Source organism: Pseudonaja textilis, chromosome 7 (genome assembly GCF_049901715.1).
Source record: "Pseudonaja textilis isolate UNSWEBS1 chromosome 7, rPseTex1.2, whole genome shotgun sequence".
In the NCBI taxonomy this organism is placed as follows: Eukaryota; Metazoa; Chordata; class Lepidosauria; order Squamata; family Elapidae; genus Pseudonaja; species Pseudonaja textilis.
This window is the reverse complement of record NC_141996.1, coordinates 50,765,757-50,787,701: the sequence shown is the minus strand read 5'-3', so window position 1 is coordinate 50,787,701 and position 21,945 is coordinate 50,765,757. Positions and strand designations below refer to the sequence as shown.

The 21,945-nt window shown below is 34.7% G+C and overlaps 1 protein-coding gene across 6 annotated transcripts in view; it reads right to left on the bottom strand.

Annotated features, from left to right (window-relative positions):
- The window catches only part of ITSN1 (intersectin 1), a 93,657-nt gene that overhangs the window by 7,194 nt on the left and 64,518 nt on the right, over nt 1-21,945 (bottom strand). For all 6 annotated transcript variants that reach the window (XM_026700560.2, XM_087937585.1, XM_087937586.1 and 3 more), the window contains exons 27-34: nt 21,797-21,914; nt 19,011-19,202; nt 7,288-7,409; nt 6,771-6,877; nt 5,886-6,069; nt 4,106-4,204; nt 3,330-3,497; nt 1,532-1,744 (exon numbers count right to left, since the gene is read on the bottom strand). In XM_026700560.2, coding sequence (XP_026556345.1) covers nt 1,532-1,744; nt 3,330-3,497; nt 4,106-4,204; nt 5,886-6,069; nt 6,771-6,877; nt 7,288-7,409; nt 19,011-19,202; nt 21,797-21,914 — 1,203 coding nt within the window. The remainder of the gene's footprint in view (nt 1-1,531; nt 1,745-3,329; nt 3,498-4,105; nt 4,205-5,885; nt 6,070-6,770; nt 6,878-7,287; nt 7,410-19,010; nt 19,203-21,796; nt 21,915-21,945) is intronic.

The following is a 21,945-nucleotide window of genomic DNA, read 5'->3' as shown; positions in this document are numbered from 1 at the left end:
CAGCTGTTCTGTTGTGTGGGGAGATTTGGATTAGCTAGGAAGCAGGAACTGGTTGGATTTCTTGCTTTCTAGCTAGCCTTTAGATCTTCGGCTCTGCTTTTAAGCACAGCTGAACCTCCCTTAGGACTGAAGGTTCTATTATTCAGTGCAGACTCACAGCAAGCAAATTTTATGTGACAGTCTGAACTAGCCGATGACAGATAGATAGATCACTGAATGATTCTGTGAGCAACTCAATCTGCCTGCTTTGCCTGGTTTTGGGTAAAAGTTGCTCTTTTTTTAAAATAAAAAATTCAATACATGGTGTGTTGTGAGTTAATTTTATGAGTTTGCTTGAAAGCAAATTTTATGTGACAGACTGAGCTAGCCAATGGCAGATAGATCTCTGAATGAATCTATGATTCTGTGAGCAACTCAATCAGCCTGCCTGCTTTGCCTGATTTTGGGTAAAAATTGCTCTTTTTTTAAAATAAAAAATTCAATATTTATAATATTTACATACAAGCCATGCCCAGCCAGTCACCCACAAATTAGGCCACGACTGCAGAACCGGTTAGTGATCCCTGGGATTTAACATGTTTGGTGATCCTTGGGTCCAAAAAGTTGACGACCCCCGATCTATGCAAAGCCTTTTGAATGTGAAGCAGTCCATTTAGAAATATTTGATGGGTTAACTGTATTTTCGCACTATAAGATGCTCTGGACTATAAGGTGCACCTAGCTTTTGGGGAGGAAAACAAGAAAAAAAATCTGCCTATTTTTTATTAATATAAATACAAAGAGTACCATGTTCAAAATCCATATAGACAGTGTGTTGTCTGGATTTTGAACATATTGTTCTTTCTATTTATATTAATTTAAAAAAATCTACCTATGCCTCCCAGCATTCATCCAGTATTCATCTGGCCTGTTCGCCGTGGCCCATTCACCCAGCCCATTTGTCGCTGCCTGTTTGCCACACCCTATTCACCGCTGCCCATTTGTGCCTCCGCCATTCATTCTAGAACAGCTGACCGGCGCCGCACCAACCCCCCACTGCAATATTAATTGTATAAGATGCACAGACATTTCCCCCTCTTTTTTAGGGGAAAGTGTGTCTTATACTCCAAAAAATATGGTACATGAATGTTGACGGTGATATGATGAAAATACTTTCCTTGTAACGATCAGGTAAAAGAATAAAAACAACAACAAAATAATGTAACTATTTAAAATTTTAAATAATGTAAAAACAGCTTAAACACAGATATAAACAGGACCATGGGATAATGAACCAGCTTCCTACACACAGTGTAGCCACCTCATTGGCTCAGTATTTCCCGGACGAAAGCTTCCTCACTGGTTTGCTTTTAGTAAACAATAGCAACCATTTTGGAAAAGGCATGGACTCATTTTGTGAAAATATCCAAACTATGTTTTCAAAATTCCAAAGATGCCTATTGGCTTCAAGAGGTTTGGGACCTTCATGCTTTTGTATGAAAAAGATATTTTAATTAAAAATCAGTATTTCCCTTTTAAAAGTGATACTTACGGTTTTGTACATTTTATATTGCAGATTAGACTTGGGACTGAAAACCTTGTCTGTGCCAGATGAACCAAGAGGTTTTATGATCTGTGTCAGCAGGAGGAAGTCGTTGAAAAGAAAACCATACAATTCCTTGTTGCTCTTGGCCTTGTAGAGTTTTCCACTGTGCAGGAATTTGCGTGGCCCCAAGCAGTTTGTAACAGAATTAAAAACAAGTTGCTGAGGGGGAACAAAACATACACAGACACAAACCCAGCAGCAGTGAGATGTATAAAAATATACCAATCATGACATTCTTGTGTGTAATTGAACTCATGACATCAGCTACTGCACAGGGTAAATGCTTTAACCCAACAGTATAATGTCAGTACTTGGTGGTGTGGCTAGACAATAAGGGTTATTTGTGGAATTATTCCTTTAGGTTTGTGCCCTTCAATCAGATTTGAAAAAAGGAAAATTTAAAGAATTGAAGGATGTATACAAATTAAAAATGGTAACAATACATTGGTACTATAGGTTTATAATACACTGAACTAGTTTTGCTACCAGTTGACTACTTTTGGTCTGTCGGCAACACTGGACATATTTGCTGTCACATTAAGACACAGATCAATATAAGTTTTATTATTAATTTATTGTCTATAGAGATTCTCAGTCATCCAGTCAGGGTTGTCCCAAAGTTACTTCCCCCTGACTTTCTGGTTTTTCTTTGAAAATGTTTTGCTTCTCATTCAAGAAGCTTCTTCAGCTATTATTAATTTATTATAACTATTAAAATTTTATTAGCATAATAAGTGCCAGTAAGTACCAGTGGACAAGAATTGAAATTGGCAAGTTGTTTCCTCCACTTGTTTTTTAGTACAACTTTGCTTCTCACCCAATGTGGACCTGTAGTTAAAATGAACTGTGCTTAATCTAAAGAAGTCAGCTTTAAAAACCAGCATTTGAAGATGATTTGTTTTAAACTATCCACTATCAAACAAGGGAAAAGGACATAAAAATCTGAATTTTTCTATCTGACCATATAACTTGGGAGATGAATGGGAATGCAAAGCCTAAGGCACGCTGATGCAACTTCATTTATGTTAAACCATAATTATGTGACATGTGAATGCAGACTATCCAGATTCACATTGTGCTAACCTGTGATCACACTGGTTATATATTCTAAGTCATAAACCACCATTTATAATGAAGAAAGGCTGGGTTTCCTCTGCACACAAAGTTAAAATCAAGCAAAGAATATTATGCCTTAGTGCAGGGGTCTTCAAACTTGACAGCTTTAAGACTTGTAGACTTCAACTGCCAGAATTCCTCCTCCAGGCATGTTAGCTCAGGAATTCTGGGAGTTGAAGTCCACAAGTCTTAAACTTGTCAAGTTTGAAGACCCTTGCCTTAGTGTGATATATAAACCCACTAAAGAATAACAACAACTGCCTTAATCTATATCCTTGATTTAAAGAAACACAGCCTTTTTCAGCATTACTGATATAGAAAACAGTTTACTTTCTAGTGGAATAGTTTGCTGGTATGAAAAGACTTTAGTTGACTCAATAAAGCAGACTACATTATGTCACAAGAAGAGTCACCATCATATTGTGCCTTAATAAAAGAGTCACAGAGAAAAACTAGAAAATTGACACTGGTAGAAGTTATGTCCAATGTAGAGCAGGATAAAATTAATGTAAAAATCTTGTTAGTATCTCTTTAACAGAATTATTCTGTTTAGTTAAAGAGATACTTCATTAGCTATCTTTTTTTAAAAAAGTAAAATACAATTTATTTGGATATATTTAAGCTTTACCTCTGATAATCCTTCACATTGAACATGAGCCTGGATCCATTCTAATCTGTCTGAATTTTCTTTCTCACGTACACCTTCATTAACCTGTGAACACAATTCTTCTGCTTTCTCTAAAGCATGTTTCAAGTGGCTATGATCAGGGTGATTTTCAGGAGTATTTTCCAATATCTACATAAAAATAAGCCAATTTAGTTCCTTAGAAACCTAAACATCTATTCCCTTTTTATTTTTGTCAATTATATATATAATATATAAAAATTAACTTAAGAAATAAGATCGTGTCCAAACCAATAAAGAAAAGTCATTTCTTGATTGCTACAACTGATTAAGGCTGATTCATTTTCAAAGCAATCTTATTTTAATCTTTATTATATTACTCTAAAATAATCTGAACTTTTCATTATCAGTTCAGTCCTCAGACTTGTGTAATCATACCCCTAAAAAAATAAAAAACAGATCAATTCACACTTGAGTTTCATCCATGTAGGGAGGGGTTGAACATCCAAATAAAACTAATAGAGGAGAGGGGTAAAAGGTAGACCTATATATAACAAAGTGTGTGCAATTTAGCTTAAGGTTAGGTGGACTGCATCTGCTTGTGAAAGTCTAGTGTTCAAAGCTCTCATGACTACTGATATAGGGATGTCCAGACTTACAAACCAACATATCTGGTGACTATCAAGCTGGAGCGGGCTGTTCTAGAATGACAATAGTGCATATAAGATAAATTAACAAAATAAATCTCAATATTTTAATCTGATATCAAAAGGACTTACATTTTTTATTATTAGAGGATATCGTGTAACCCGCTGCATAGGCTTCAGCAAAAAGCTTGACAATGGCATTCCTTTACAGCGAGGATCCATTGCTAATTTCTGAAATGTTGAAAAAGCACAAAATATCAGCTGATTATGAAACGTACTTTTAAAATGTCAAAATCAAACAGGATCTTCCTTTACTATTTACATAATATAAATATCATTTTTTTTCTCTCTTTCTGCCTGTAAATCTATAGTATTAAAATACGTATCACAGGCCTAAGTTGCTTATACAAATGCTATCTATTGGTCATTGAGAAATAGAATTTTGAGCTGTCTCGTCTAGGGAAACTGAATGGAGATTGTAAAGGGGGAAAAAGGAGGAAGGAAAGGAGTAGACATTCGTTCACGCAACCCTGAGGTTCACTCATGATCAAAATCCCTAATCCTGGAGTATTAGTCTTTCTTGCATGAGCATGGTGACTAAAAGCCAAAGAATATTCAGTGCTCTCTCTTTTTTGATTTGGGAACATTTATTTTTCATTAACCTGATTATTAGTTCAAGCACATAATTAACAGGCAAACTATACATTTCTTTTCCAAAGCACCTGAAGGCATGGCAAGAAGCAATGGGTGGAAACTTGTCAGAGGGAGATCCAACGTGGACATAATGAAGAATTTCCTGATAGGGAGAGCAATTAATGAATGGAAGAACTTGCCTCCTGGATCTGGGGGTGGTCTGTCTCTGGAGCTTTTCAAGAAAAAACACTGGACAACCACTTGTCTGGGATACTATAAGGACTCCTCTCTTGGTCAGAGGGCCCCCAAGGTCCCTTCCAGCCCTCTGATTTTATGTAAAATTCAAAATTTCCTCAGAGGCATAAGGCTGTCTAGTGAAGACTGGCCTTGCCCCCTTGTCTCTGATAGACTAAGGATAGATTATCTGGGAGATTGAAAGCTAGCATTCCTTGACTAAGTGTTGAAGAAAATGCTACAGAGAATGCATTCAACAAAGATTTCCTCAGTTATGCTAGCAGCAAAGTATGCATGTATAGCTAAGAAAAAACAGTATCCCCTTGGATATATCTTTGGACATGGAAAAGTATCATACCCAACATTTCATTGTTTTTTTCTGGCTTCACCATTTACTTGTAGAACAGATGCAGAATTATTTGTATTCCAGATAATTGTAATAATAATAATAACCTTTATTGTCATTGTACATATATACAAAATTCAGTTTGCTCCTGCTGGTGCTATCCATAAAAAAATACCACACAACATAAATAATATAGAAAATGTAATATACAGTTTATTGTTATTTATTATTTGTATTCCAGATAACTGTTCGGACCATTCCTTAGTTGTCGAGTGGTATTTATTTAGCTGCTGCTAGAAATTGGATGCTGGTTATAACAGATTCTTGATCGGAAAATGAAGAGTTCTTAACAAACTCATAATTGCTGTTGTGCTGAATCACAATTTGTTTTTCAAACTTCCTAATTCTAAAAAGAATTTTGCCGTGCTGTGTAAAAGTCAGTTATTTGGAACAAAGTCAAAAGACTCCTTTGCCTTTGGAATCTAATGGATCGATCTCTAAACTGTGATATCCTTATTCAGGTGCATGATCAATTCATGAACTGTGCAGTTGTTACCTCTGAGTCCTCTCTGACCAAGTTATGGTCATTAGGACATAAATGGAGAAAAAACAGTATTCAAAGCTGTGTTTCTGCTTGGCATGTTTTAAATGCAGAAGGTTCTGCAAAGAAAAAGAGAAACAAATGTGACCTTCTCTTACTTTAACAAAGTCTTTAAAGTCAGGCACTTCATCTGTTTTCTGTTGTATGAGTGCTGCCCCATTCAGCTGGCAGCTGCAGAATCGAATGTAGGGCTGCATGTGAGGAAGCTGTGCAGTCAGGATATCACCTATCATTTTAACTGGCATTCTTTCACCTGACATCTTTTTACGAACTCGCAGTGCTCTAAATAGCAAAATGTAAAAGAGATATTTGGTTAGCAATTTGATTGAATCCCTTTACTAATATCCCATAAATCAGAGCATTAGAATATAAACAGTTGGAGGCCCTCCGTTAGGAAAAGCTTTTTGAGCTAGGAGAACTTTCTCAAAATGCAGGGATTAACAACCTGTGACTACTGAATCCTATTTCTGCTGCTCTGGGAGTTTCCTCTGATCACTGCCATGGTTTCCTTTCATTATGAGGAAAGAAAACTAGGAAACTATAGCATAAGGTATAAAATAAATGTATCGATCAAAAAACCTGGAAATCTTCACAGAACCCTGCCCATCTATAATGTGGCTTCACTTTCAGAAGTGTCAGAACCTTTCAGTTCCCTAAAACAGGGGTCCTCAACCCCCAGCCCGTTCAGAACCGGGTCACGGAAGTGGCAAGTGAGTGCGCATGTGCGAAGCTCCAATTGTGGAACCTCCCAATTCCACTTACAAAAGGATAGGCTACCTTTTGCTGGCCATGGGCCACATTTGATACTTTTTAGGCCAGCAACCCCAAACTTTTCGGCTTTGCAGAACTACCCCATCCTACACACACACACACACACACAGAGCTGGTCTGCAAAAATGATGAAAAAACCATTTTAATTTCTATATTTTTCCTTTCCCAACATATTACAATACTGACCAAAATATGTTTACAAAATAACTTACTTCAATAGTTTAATATTGCACATAATAAGTTCTTTCCAGTTTACAAAAATCATAGCAACTTCTTTTTCTGTCAGCAGTTCAGAGTCCATCAGTGGCTTCTGGAAGATCTGAAAATTTAAATAAACAATTTAGAGAACTTACTCTGTACTTCATTTGCACTCCCAGCTTAAGATCAAAGTTCTAAAAACATCATTTCCTGAATCACCCTGATAATTTCAAAGGATGTAATATAGTCAAAGATCAGCCCTTTAAAATCTCAGTGATTGCATCAGAAGAGGTTAAGTAGCTGCTTAACTCAGAGTAGCCAAAAAAAACAATTACATGAACAAGAAAGTTTGCAAGCATCAGGAAAATTTACCAATGGGCTTGAGTTCTAATTCAGGAAAAAAGGCTTTAAGATCATTATATATGCAAAGATTATCTCTGTCCCACAGGCATACCTTATGTATGTTGAATCTAGCAAGTAATGAATGGATCTGGGGAAGTGTTATTTTTAATAATGAACGATTAAGCTCACCTCTGTTACTAATTGCAAATCATTCACATAATTCTCCTCCGTTACTATGAGTTCATGAATGTACCCTTGCCGTTTCCTTTCTGTAGGTGTCAACATGTCTAGAAGATGCAAATCAGCACACCCTGAAAAACACAAGGAAAGAGGCACTATTTATTGTTTTGATTATTAACAGAATTCTGCATAAAATCCGCATGATGATGTTTAGTGATTGACTGTTGCTATTGAAACTACAAAAAACTCAAACATCATTCTCTTTCAAATATGCTCCATTTTAATGCTACAATGTTACTAAATCTGAAAATTGTATCCAAATTGAACAATTTCAGATTACAGAAGAGGATTTAACGATTGAATGATTCATATATAATCATATAAATAAAGCATTAAACAGCACTACAGTGAAATTTGTTCTGCATTACTTTACCAAACTGCAAATATTAACATTCGAAAAAAAATGTGTTTTTTTAAACTTTTGAATTGAAAGAGATACTCCATTCACACAGAAGTAGCCAAAGGAGAAAATAGAAACATTTTGCTTAAAAGATTAGCATCTCATAGTTTCCACAATGTGTGTGTACATACCACAATTAAGAACACTGTACTCCAATTTGTATGGATCTACAAATATGTATTTATATTTTTGCATTAAAATATTGATCTATTAACTGGAAAACCAGGTTTCTATATAGTTTTGTAGATTTTGTTTAATAGGGCAGAACTGCATTTTAAGTAAGGCAGCTTACCAGCTTAGTCAAAATGAAATTGACAGTATTTTAGTTGATGAACACCTAAACCATTGTTTGTAAACATTCCTTTGCTCAGCAACACTCTGTATGTACTTTGTTTGATTGAGTTATATCTCACATTTTCTCCAGGAACTCAAGATATCATTCGTTCATGAACTCCATTTTTAACCCAAAACTCCTTTGTGAAGTAAGCTGGGCTGAGAGTGAGTGAGTAGTTCAGAGTCATTCACATAAAAATGTATAATATGCACAGGATGATAAACACTCTGAAGCAATCAGATGCTATGAACTTTTCAGTTTGGAAAACATATTTTTATTGTTAACATCTTTTGTTTTGGTTTTGTTTTGTTTCTCCTCTTAGTTTATTTTTTCAAGTTGGCATTTCATTATCTATATTTTTTATACTCTGATAGTTAAACTCAGAGCTTTATGTGGTTATCAAAAGCTTTGGGTGCCTTCAGAGACTCCCAAAAGTTCATGGCTTGATAGAAATAACATTAATTGGATTTAATTTGAATTACCTTTAAATATAAATAAAATGAAACAAATTTAATCGTGTCCTGACCTCGTTCATAAGTCTGAACTCCCTCCCAATAGGCCTCTTGAAAGCCAAAACTCAGCCCAAGGGGGAAAAAATGAGGGATGTCTAGCTTCCTTCCAAATTAGTGAATGCTGCATTAAAACCTGACATACAAGTCAACAAAATGTCAATAGTTGACTGGGGTATATAGAAAAAGTTTCCTAGGCCTAATGCCTACAACTCCACCATTATTTATTAAGTAGACCAATAGTCTGACTTAGTATGAGGCAGTTTCTGAAGATCCAGTGTAAAGAATGAGAAACATAATAATCATAAAACTTTTGGAAGAAATGCCCCAAACTAGAAAAATGGGTATTGTCTAATGTGTGTAAGAGTATAAGCAACCTTATCTACTATTAAAATAATATACTAATGACAACTATAATGACAATGCATAAGTGCACCAACGTGCCTACCGTCCCTGTCCTATTGTTTCTTTTATTTTTCTCATATGTATCCATGTATTCATAACTATGTTTTTACTTATACTTATTATCTTGTAAGCAATTGACAAACCAAATAAAATAAAAAAAATAAAAAAATACAACTAGTCAATTACCAGGAGGTGGAATGCCAACTTATACTGATTGCTAAAGAAGGAATGTTACAATTTAAACTTTAAATTTAAAATTTACACCAATTCAAGATGTTGGTTATGACCTTTAAGATGTTTGGCATGGGTCCAGACCATCCAAGGAATCATCTCACCCCAATGGGATTGGCTCCCCTCACTTATTCCACAGAAGACCACACTCAAGGAATTCTGATTGATGAGGTGCGGGAAAAGGACCTCAGACTCTATTGGGGGCATCATTCTATACTGGTGGTAGCCAGTGGACTAGGAGAAAGAACCTACCTCTAATATGCTTATTTTAATATTTAAATATTTTAACATTTTGTACTTGTTTTTACAACATTGTAAACCACCCAGGGTCGCTTGATAATGAGATGGGCTGCATATAAATTTAATTAATTAATTAAGGCTTTTACTCAATGATATTGGAATCTATTAAGAATATTGCTTAATTACATTTTAAAGTAGCCTTTCTCAGATTGCTGTATTCCTTAATAATATATGACTAATTTGAACAGTGGAAATGGTTAAGAACTCTTTTGCATTTTGTAATTTTGCTTTTCAGAGACACCTTACTTCCATTTGGAGCTCTAATGTGTCATGTATCATTTTAGTTGGTTTTACGTTTTTGAGGGTTTGTTCAAATTGATTGTCACTCTTTTAGTGAACTTAATTAATATTCTCTACTTGTGGTGGACAACATTTTCAGATCCCATTGTCCTGGAGAAAGATTTGTTGAAAACCATGATATTTTGTGATCATTTAATTACAAACCTATTCCATGTTCAATAATATACCTGAAAAATATGGATAAAAATATGCTTTTTATAGCTTCCAATTTTTGGTGTTGCTTTTAGAACTGCTTCTTTTTTATTTTTAACCAGCAACATAGATTTTTAAGAAGCAACACTGGCTTCCTTGATATTAAAATGCTGAGAAGCACTGCTAATAAATAAATAAAAAATGGAAGAAATATCACATTAGGCAATGAACCGATACATCTTTCCCACGGCATGAGTCCAATTATTTAGCTTAACAGTAACTAGCCTTGGATATTAAAAGAAAAGGAGGCAACATGTAAAAATGGAATACTATTCATTCTTTAGCATCATAAGGCTCTAGCAAATTGAACGTGTCTGGAAATCTTCCTCCAAGCAACGTTTCTCTTTGCTGTAGCCCTTAGAAAGCTGGTGTTTGATACACAGCAGCTAATAATCTACCCAGGTTTGTAATTTTTCAATCCAGCTGAAGTACTTTATTACCAGCCTGCCATCACTGAATGTAGTGAATGTAGCTACAGTGTAATGAAAGTGGCTTGCATTAGTCCCTTTGATTTTTTGGGAACTATCATCTTTTTTTGTTTCATTTTTCACACACTGCCTTAGTTTCTTCTCACTGCAGGATGAGATTCCAGGTTGTAATTTGAGTTTAACCTTAATCCTAACCACTTTGTGCTCACCATAACATTCAGATCATCTTAGTTTTTTGTTGGTTAGAGGAGTACAATTTATTACACACAGCAGTGAAGTAATGTACATAATGTACATATGTAGTTTATACTCAAAAAATAAGAAAAAATAGAGCAGTTAAAAATAAATACAGCAGGATTGTTTTTAAAAAAACCTTTAGGTATGGAAATTATGACAATTATAAGCAGAAAAAGTTAACCAGATAGATGACAGATGGGATTCATTAGTCCATGACTAACTGTGTTTTGTTGCTTCTGTGAAGAATCCTGGCTTATGGTATAGATACACTTTTCACTATATGAGAGTTCATTCTTCTAAAAAAAATCAACTCTACCAGGACAAAGATCTATTGTATACAATAGTTTCATTTTCTGCCATCCATCAACTATTACAAAATTAGGTATCAAATTTAAGTTATAAAATATCATAATTTGTCTGTGGAATGGTAATCCTACAGAATGACTTTGAAAGGAACATTCACCTTTACATTAACATGAAATTATGATACCGTTTCTTGCTATTTTTTTCAGTTTTCTGTTATTCTTAGATATACTCTAAAGCTTTTTTTTTAAATAAAATTTTATTTGGGTTTTCACACATACAAAATACAAGTAAAACATTTTTTTTGAAAATAGCATGGTCCCGGGTTGAACTTCTTTATACAGACACAAAACTCAATTTCATGCTTCTTTTTGTGTTCTATTCCATATCTTATACTATTTTACATTTTCTATATAGTTTTTCCCCTCTTTTAATTTTCTCAATTTTATTTTGATTATCTCATCTCAATTCAAATCATTATATTTATACTTTAGTCTGTTCTGTTTCAATTTCATATTATCTTTTCTCATTAAACAAATTTTCTCCTATAGTTACTAATTGGAGTATGACACCTTTATATCTTTTAGTTTTATCCATTTAACTCTTATTTAAACTTCAATATATACCTTAAGTTTATGACCTTCAATATAATACATAACTTCCAATCGAATTCTGCTTGGGACATTCTTATAATACACACTATATTCTTTAAAAAAAGATTGTAAATATATGTAATTATAAACCCTCATTCCATTCCAGTTCAGTTCTATCATTAATAATCATTAAAATCTTAACATCTTTAACACTTCTTTTCAATTAAATATCATACTTCCTTAAAAACACATATAATCTCCATAATTAATTTTTCCCTTATTTCTCTTCACGTATGTTTTATAAATCATTAAATATACCTTTTGTTACATTTATTGACAATATTCCACTGAATTACGATAGCTATTTTATCGGACATTTTAATCATACATTTTCATATTTTCTAAAATTATTTCTGTTTCTAATATAAGCAGACTATCTTATGTACCTTTGCAGAATCTCCTTTTCCATTAAATTTTCACCCATTATCTCTAAATAGGCCCTGTTTCTCTATATTTTGCTTCTATCCTTTATAATTTCTTTTCCTTTCTTTCTTCCCTCTCATCTTCTCCCTCCCCTTTTTACCCCCTTGTCTCTCTAGTTCTAATTCTCTCTTCTGCATTTCCCTCTTCTGTTGCTTTCTGATTTCCCAATCTTAAACTTTCCATTCTCTTTCCCCCCCTTCCCCCCCCCCCCCATTCTAAGATTACTTGTTCATTAAAGATGGCTTCTTCTTTGTCGCAATCCTCTTGTTCTGCAGGCATTTCTTGTTGTTTCTCATAATTCCAAATCTCCATTTCTAAAAACTGAAATACGAAGCCGAAAGAACCTCTCCCTTCTTGTGCATCTTCTTTGTACTTTTTAAGTTCCATTTTCAGTTCTTCTAAAAGTGGAGCCATTTTAAACAGTTTTAAACAACCACCCGATTGATTTTAGTCATTCAAAACAATAACCAAGAATCCAGAAATCATCAAGTAATCCAGATAGTCCCGAGTTATATCTTCTTATTTCTTTTTCGACTTTCTCTTCCTGGGGTTTTTGTTGCGATATTTCAGTTAGAATGTATCTTTTGGAAGTCTTATTGAGATTTTGCTGTAAGTTCTTTTTTAATTCCAGGCAGTCTCCTCCCTTCCAGATCCTGCCCTTTTATTCTTTTTCTCTCCTTTCCTGTTTTCAAAAGCTTTTAATTATCCAGAAATCTTTATTATCCCTTTGACTTTTTATTTTCAGCATTAAATGCCTATTGATGTCAAAGTGGATTTTTTTCCAATTTCTTGCTTAAGTCTTTTAGCTGTCAGTATAGGAAAAAGAGAAAACCAAATCTTTTCCCTTTTCTCTCTCCTTCGCAGCTTAAAAATCTTCTTAGGGAACAATGTTTTGTTTTTTAAAAGTTTAAATTCCAGGGTACCTTATTTGTTGCTGTTTGACCCAGTCAACCAAAACTCTCTCTTCTTATCTTCCTCCTGCACATTCTTTTCCGGTTGAGTTCTTCTTTGTGGTGGCCATTTCTAACCCCCGCTGCAACTACCTTCGGGAAAGGGAGTAATGGCCGGCTGGGGAGGAGAGATGCGGCTCTCCTCAACCCTGCAGGCAGTTTCCCCCCTCTTCACCACCTCTATGGGGTGGCTTAGCCCCAAAACCAGCCAGCTCAGAGCGGTCTAGCAGCGAGCATGGATCGAAGCCTCGCAGAGATGAGGTTTCGGTCTGTCGCTGAAGAAGCTCAAACCGGAAGCTTCTAAAGCTAATATTGATAGGACACAAGTTCTAAACAGGAACCATAGCAAAAGAAACTGAAGAGTAAAATGTGAATGCCAGAGACCTCAATATGCGTAATTTTTAAAAACCCTGTCTTACTATTTTTGTAAATAACTCAAGGCAGTAAATATAACACTTAGCAATAGCACTTAGATTTATATACCACTTTACGGTGCTTTATAGCCCTCTCTAAGCAGTTTACAGAGTCAAAATATTGTTCCCAACAATTTGGGTCCTCAATGTACCCACCTTGGAAGAATGGAAGGCTGAGCCAACTTTGACCCTGGTGAGATTTGAATTGCCAAATTGCAGGCAGTCAGCAGAAGTACTGCACTCTAACCACTGCATCACCATGGCTCATAATATGTCTAATTCTCCTTTCTCCTCCTATTTTCTTCATAACAATCCTGTGAGATGAGCTAGAGTGAGAAAAAGCGACTGGCCCAAAGTCACCCACTACCTTTTATTCTTAGAGTGGAACTAACAGTCTCCTGGCTTCTAACTTGTTGCTTAACTATATTCTGTCAGCATTTGCAGAATTTCAACTCCAAACATCATCTTCTTCTGGCCTCCTTTGGGTTGCAAGTTATCAGAACTGTCATAACCTTGTTTATAGTAAATAAATCATCTTCTTTTTGGCTTCCTTGTAGGTTTCCTTGATTCTCATCCCATTTTATTAAACATAATTTCCATTTGCATTATATGGTCATATTTTGATATTTTAAGTTATATCAGAATTTATCTGCATTTTAAAAAAATTGCTGCCTGAATGTTTTTTTTCATGCTAATATGAAATCCATATATTAAATCCTAGATTATAGAAACAATAAAGTTCTATGTTGGTCTATGACTGTAATGAAGATTTGATTTGAATAAAAACTTTGTGTACTTCCCATTATTTCACAAGAGTAATTTTAATAACTCCTTAAAGCTAATCAGATTCAGTTCTTTTAAATTATAGCTTCACAGTGCTATATGCCTTCTAATCATTTCTTGACAGTCCTCCATTTCTAACATTCAGCACCATCTCTTCCCTATTCGTAGTGGTATCTTTATAGAGTAAGAGTTATGTATGATTCAGTGATTACTTTTGAATTCTGTATAGAAAAGTCACAAACTCACTATTGTTTTCATTTCATGACTTTGTGGATTAATAATTCACATCCTCCTCTTTTGATTTGTATGAATAATGTGAGCAGAAGATATTCATTCTTAATACAAAAGAATATTAATCTTGTGACTTTTTTGGATGTTAATTTTATTGCCCTAACGAATACACCAATTTTAGATGAGAATTGCAATGCAGTAATATTTGTAAGTATGCCATTTTCACAGTGTGCTTTGATAGAAGGCAACTGGCTAGTGAATTCTTCTAATTCCTCCATCTTGCTAGTCAAGAATCCAACAAAGAGATGGTAATAGTAATACCCCTTATTACCTAATCACATTCTGATCAGGCCCAATATATTTTAATAAAATAATGAAAATTCCTCCATTCAAATGTAAAGATATTGAAGGTGAGGAAATTGCTTCTAACCATAACATGCTTGAGTTATTGATCAAAAATGTAACACAGAAATCCAAACAGAAATATCTCTTCGAGTCTTGTTAGTTATTCATTTTCATTTATTTCTTTTATAGGTTTATAAATATTATCCTCTTTTAGTCTTAATTGTATTGGATGGGTTTATTGTACGTGAAATGAAATATACTGGGAGAAAAATTCTCAGGATCCATAAGATCTATTTCTGTATTAGTGTTTTAAAATGGTTCTTAATTATATTGATAAAAATATCAGTTATTGTATTTTTTTATTATCATATAAATCAGAAGTTATGTCACCCCATAGAAGATTTCTTGATCCCTTAAATTCTACAGTATTCTTTCTGGAAGACATTAAAAAGATTTCTATTGAAGTTTTTTCTGACTAAAAACTATGCAGGATATATAAAATAATGTAATTTATCAGAAATAAATTCTCCCCAATATAATGTATTGTCTTCCAATGCAAAAATGCATGAACAATCATATTTTGGTTCTTAGATTTGTTATCATTTGCTTGAAATTTCCTTTGTAAAATAGCAACCTGGTCAGCTCCTAACCCATTCTGCCTTTGCTCAAAAGTCATAATGTCTTGAAAATATTCATCTGGCTCAATGTACTTTCAGACTTGCAAGATTCTGTTAATATAACTCTTCTATAAAGTATAATGGTTCATCTGGCCGTGTTTCCTGTCTGGCCTACCTTGCAAAGCTGACACCAATCTTGCAAGACTAAAAGTACATTTCTACCTCTCCATCCCTTTTACAGCCCAGGAAACTTGGGTCTCTTCTGAGCCTCTTACCCCATCCACATTCCTTGTGGGGGCTAAGTTGCTTTTGATCTGACCATTCCCTTGGCTGTATTTCTTTATCTCCCAATACCATTAAAGTCACCCACCCACTTTGATCGTATCATTTATTTATTTAAATTATTTATGTTACCGTCCCTCTTATGCACCATAACCCTGGGCAGCTTGTAAACAATAATACAGTAAAAAGCATGAACTCCCAGTGCCTCCCAAAAACAACACATGCCCCAAATCCAGAAATAACTTTAATGAGGTGTGGTCTCCTACTACTTCGGTGCTTTTGAGAAAAACCAGGTTGTCAAAGCTCTTTGGAAAATGAGGAGCCTATTGGATCCCAAAGGGGGTGGTGCTCCAAAGAGCAGGGTCTGTTATAATGTTCAAAGGTATTAAAAGCCTCTGGGAGGTGAATTGCTGCTACCCCATTCATACTATAAGGCACGTATTAATGCTGTCTCCATGCAAGGAATCAGATAATCTGTTTCCTTTGGACCCCTCTTGAGCCAAACCACTTTTTCCACAACCCTCCCCCCAAAGGGGATATTGGAGATTGGTCAATAAATGTGCAGTATGTATGAGCTGAGGAAGGGTATTTTGAGATGCCCAAATATCTAGTACATTCATGGTTTAGCAGGCTCTAAATTACGTTTCCTAACCCACAAATCAACGACTCTTACTAAATTCCTAAGGAATGAGTATATAAAGACAAAAGCCCGCTAAAATGCACAAAAGAATCTTAGCATGTTGACTGTGAAAATAACTGAATGTTTCACCATAGAACAAAATACAGATACACGGGGCACTTGGAAAATGGCCCTAACTTAGTAGTGAGATTCTTTTAGTCCACAATAGTGGATTAAATTGCTATGCTTCAAGAAATTAATCACCCACATGGAATATTCCAATTTCTTAGTTCCTCATTGATGGAAACAGTAATAATGCAATTGCAATGATGACAATAATATATTCAAATAAATAAAATAAAAATAGGGTAAATTCAGAGTTCATTGCTTTCCCACTAGAAATATCCACATTCTACCCTTAGAGAACATCCTAGTAATAATTGGGCTTGTCTTTAAATTCACTTCACTACCGTAATTAGATCGTGTGCTTTTTTTAAAAAACCCTCTCATTGAGGGCATTCTGGAATTGCCTCTAATCAGTGGATTAATTAAATAAGCTTAATTTATATTGCAACAAATACAAAAGCTGGTTACATGGTTGATAGGAAATGAAGAAACAGCTGTTCCATACAGAGATAAAGAGATCTTTTTAAAGTATGTAGCAGCTTTTAAGAGACAATGCTGTCTCAAGAAAAAATAGCCTTAAGTTTTAATTGGATAAAAACTGGAACCTGAGATGGAAAGTTAGTATTGGCCATTTTGGCATTCTAGCAATGCTGACACTTTGGATGCAGGCTGAACCAGCTGTACTTGGAAATTAAAACAAGCCACTGCTGATGGCCTTTGATACTGTAACCAAAATATGGGGTATTCCTTTGAGATTAGTGTCACTAAGATAATAGATACGCAGGAACAAGAACACAGAGACATTTAGTCTAGCTTTTATAGGAAGAATTTAATTATCTATACATGTAACTAATTGTAAAGACTGTATTACAATTGTTAAAGCTGCAGGTTTTATATATTTATATATTTTACATTCATACCAATGAAAATACTGAAGTGCAAGTGTATAAGGAGCTTCTCTTGTTCTTTGCACCATGTGAATTGACATAAGGAATTACAACATTGCCAGCAGAAAATTTAGATAAAATACATAAACAAACGGAAAAAGTTAAGGTTATTAGTAAAGTTGCTATATTGTGCTTCAGGCATAGGGCTTTTCTTCCTATGTGCTGGCTGCACCAGATATTTAATTGAGAGCTTATAACTAATATTTAAAGGACAAACATAGCTTAGGCTACAACACATCTACATAAAATTTAACTGTAAGCTCCATGTAATGTTACTTGTATAAATTCCACAGTCTAGTTTAAAAAAAATGTAAACATTGGAAATTAATTGCAGGAAGGTATTTCTATACATTCTTTTGTCAAAATAAGATACTTGCTTAAAGGGTCTGTTCCATAGTTATTAAATTACAGTGATGATAAAACTTCAACTTGAAAATGCATGTTAATTCTCAAGAAATAGATAAATGCTATATTCTTTTATTTTTATATAAAAAGGCAAAAAAAACCCAAAGAAATCTGAGACACAGAACAAAAAGGTGCTTATTATGTGTAGTTACAAATAAATGTGCAAAATATAAGGTAATGGGAATAATTGTATTATACACTTATATCCTTTCTTGCACATGGAAGGAAATTAACTTCTTGTCCATGATGTATTTATACACACACACACTCACAGAGACACTAAAAGAACACCAAACATATCACAATACAAGGTACAAATACCTTAAGCTGAACTTTTAATTGAGCACATTTTAGTTTTCTTTAAACCAAACTAAATCCTGTTCTTTTAGTAGTACATAAAAAGGAAAAAGACAGACACCAGGTACACTGGACAAGTGAAAAACAAAACAAAACAAAAAAATACAAGTCTCAGATTTATGGACATTTGGAACAATTTTAATAATACATGCAGCATTCCTTGATAGTGGGTCTTTTTGCAATGACAAAATTGCAATGACAAAAATGCTTTTTTTAAAGGCGAAAATAGGCATTTTAAAATATTGATACCCTTGAAAGCACCTATGCCAAGGTGAGAAATAGGTGGGTAACTATGAAAGCCACAAAAGGACCCACTATCCTGTGTTTTTGACTCTTTTTGTAATTTTGCTTCTATATCTTAGATATTAAGTTAAAAACATTGCGATTACATGCAACTAATGTAAAATGAGGTAAACTGCTCTGCAGTGTGTTCTTCTACTCAGAAGGCAGTAGATGATCATGCTGGAAGTCACATGATCAAGGCTGCATCTCCCATCATCCCTCTGGACAGTGATATGGGATAGTGGGTCTCTTTGAGGACTTTCAAGCCTGAGTGGGGGATGGACAACATATGATTCCTAGAAAAAGGAGGAAAACAACACATAAGCAAAACAAAACAATGAGCAAAATTCAAGCTAGGAAAATGAGCCAGGCATGTAAACAGCATGGTGCAAAATGATAAAGGTATCATGCTACAAGGGAAATGGAACTCAAAACCAACACAAATTTAGGCTTGCAATATAGAAGGTCTTCAAAGAGAGTTAGGCAAATATATAGCACAGCCAAGCTCCACATTCTGCAAAACACAGCAGAGTTATAGCAATGCTGCATGTTTCTTTTTAAATACTATCTTAAGCAACTATTGAGAAAAGAATCACTCACATTGCTGGCTTGGATCCATATCAGTTGTTAATTTCACGTAGTTGGATGGGAAGAGACCCACATGCCCATTCACTTCTCCTTTCCACCAATCAGGGTCTTCTTTATTAAGGACATTAATGATCTGGCCTTTGTTGAATGCTAGTTCATCATCGTTTTGTGCAATGTAGTCATACATACCAATCACTTGGCACACTGTAAAACAATACGTAATTAATAAGGCTAGGTATTTTCATAAAAGAAAAAAATTATGTACAAGGGACATATCACTACCTACATCACTCACAGGCCTAAACTCATAATATAACCTGCACACAAATCAGCAGTCTCAAGGTACATTCAGAATTCTCACTTCCCAAAGCTCTGGTATCAAACTCATGGTAAGTTGGTTCTATGTGGTTATAGCACAGACCAAGTATAAATTGAACTGGCTGGATGGAATCTTAATTACATAATTACATAAAACTTCCTAACTTTTCCTTACATTTTCAAAAACACTTTAAAAACAGCGAGATGGACATCTGTATGAACATATTTATTTGTTTGATTTCTAATGCTGCTTACCTGACAAACAACTCTAGGTGCTTTACAAAAGCACTAAAAACAGTAACTTTAAAAAAAAGCAAACACACAACAAAAACACCCTGCTGTGGACAAAGGATTGATTGATCTGGAATTCAGAGAATAGGGGATGCTGTTCCAAATGGCAGCTGCAGAAACAGAGAAGGCAGCCCCTGGTCTTAGGAGTTGACATTGCTTGACTGTCCTGCAACATTCCAATTCTGCCAGATCTTGGAAAGGCAGAAAAAATGGTGAGAAATACGGACCTGAAAAAGTCCTGTGCCACCACAATGCCAAACTTTGGAGACAAAAGCCTACTCAGCTTAAGGATGATACCCAGTCCCATTCCGATCACTGGATCAGACATGAAGATGGACTATTAGTTTCTCTTTCTATTCAACTTTCTTCACTGCCACATGGTCCTCAGTTTATGAGCGCTCATTGTTCTCCACTTTTTACCTCTTTTAGAAGAAATTAAAAAGACACAGACAAAGCTGCTATGCTGATGCTGTAGGGAATGGAAAGGTAGTTTAAGAACTGTAGTATGCTGGAGAAAACAAAAATGCAACAAAGGAGATTATGACAATGTGAGCTAACATCTACTAAGACAGGAGTCTTAGTTTTCTGTATTAAGCCACTTTCTGGAAAGTCAACTTATTTTTGCAGAATAGTTAATGAGTCCTGCTGGTAAATACCCTGAAGAATCTCTAATGAGCAGAAGAGCTGATAGAATTCCATTTAGACTGGACAGAGGAAAAGTGGATTGTTCTATTTTTAAAAAGGATTGGCTTAAAGTCCAACTTCAGAGAGGCTGAAGGCTTTTGAGACCTGTTTCTTGATTTTTTTAAAATACAATCAGTTGAAAAGTACTACAAGGAACACTTATTCCACCTCTATTTATTCCATGTGCCGAGCAATATCTTAGATGTAAGTTGACTGTATTAAGAGTTAAAATATTTTTTCCAACTTCCAAAGTGGTTGTCAATTTCCATGTAGCTAATTAGACATATGTTGGATCAGAATAGATGGGCAAGTCTTAATATCTAAGGAAAACTATAGTTTGGCAGGCAACAAGTGCCTGTTATTTTAGCAATTACTGGGTGTACAAATAAATGATGTATTTTTCCATTCAGGTATGTGTGGTATTCTTAGTGTATGCACGTGTGCTTGTGTATAGATGGCTGGTAAACTCCATTTCCATATATCAGTTTTTTGCATTACCAGATTCTCAATGACCCTTTTTGGAATGTTTCTGTTTGAAATTTGTATGAGAACTTTATGAGTTTGACTTTATAGGGAAATGAACAACCAAAGTGTTTCTGAATGATTGCCTGACTAAATATAATTACTTCCCTTGTCTGATACTTGTTTAGTCAATGTAATATTATCTGAAAAAAATCCTTAGGTGGAGTACTGCCGTGAAGCATAAATTTTTTGCTTCTGGTCACTGAAAGCAGGAATGAGCTGGTTATTTTGATAAAGATGCAAAATTGCCAAAGGAGAACTAGCTTGATGGCATGGGATTATGATATACAATGGCAGATTCCCTTTAAAAAGTGTAATATACATTCTTATTAAAGAATGTGGGAAGGTAGGTATTTTAACTCTAGGGGATAGATGTTATGAAGAGAATGCTCTGAAGAACTGGGAAAAAATGTTTTGTCTGTCTCTTTAGCCATTTGGAGATCTTGGAAGTTCTTGATATAATTTGGTACTCCACAATATGAATCCTTTCAATTTCCAATTTGGCAAGTTTAGGTTTGAACATGAGTTTTTAATTTTTTAAAATTTGTCTGAAATTGGTCATTTGCATTTGAAGTGAAGGAAACTGTAGCCTGATTCGGAGCCCTTATGACCTCTGGCTGCTTTCTGATATCTGCATGCATATTTAAACTATGTTCAAGAACATATTTGACAAAAGGTTCAATAATGATGGATAATATTATACAGAAGACAATTTGACCACTCCTATTTATTTTATGTGCAAGTTATACCCAGAAAGGAGCTCTGCGAACAATATTTTAGATTTAATAAAATAGTCACTCAAAAAGACAGTGGATTTGTCAAAGACTCGCCAGTAACTCACTCGAACGATGCATCTGAAATGTATTTGGCTTTTAAAAAGAAAAATTAATTGGAACAGTATGAAATCATCTTTGAAACTTTGAATTAAAGTTTTCCTAAAAGAGGGAATTCTTTGTATAATTCGATTCAACAATATTACTTACCTGAAGGTAATGCTGTTGATTTAGGGGGCTCAGTTGGTGTGGTTTTACTAGTACCAGGGCTTAAGAGTTTCACATAATTAGCAGGAAACCATCCTATTTGCCGTTTTTTCCCACGAGCCTAATGAGAAAGGAATATCAACTTATTTTCA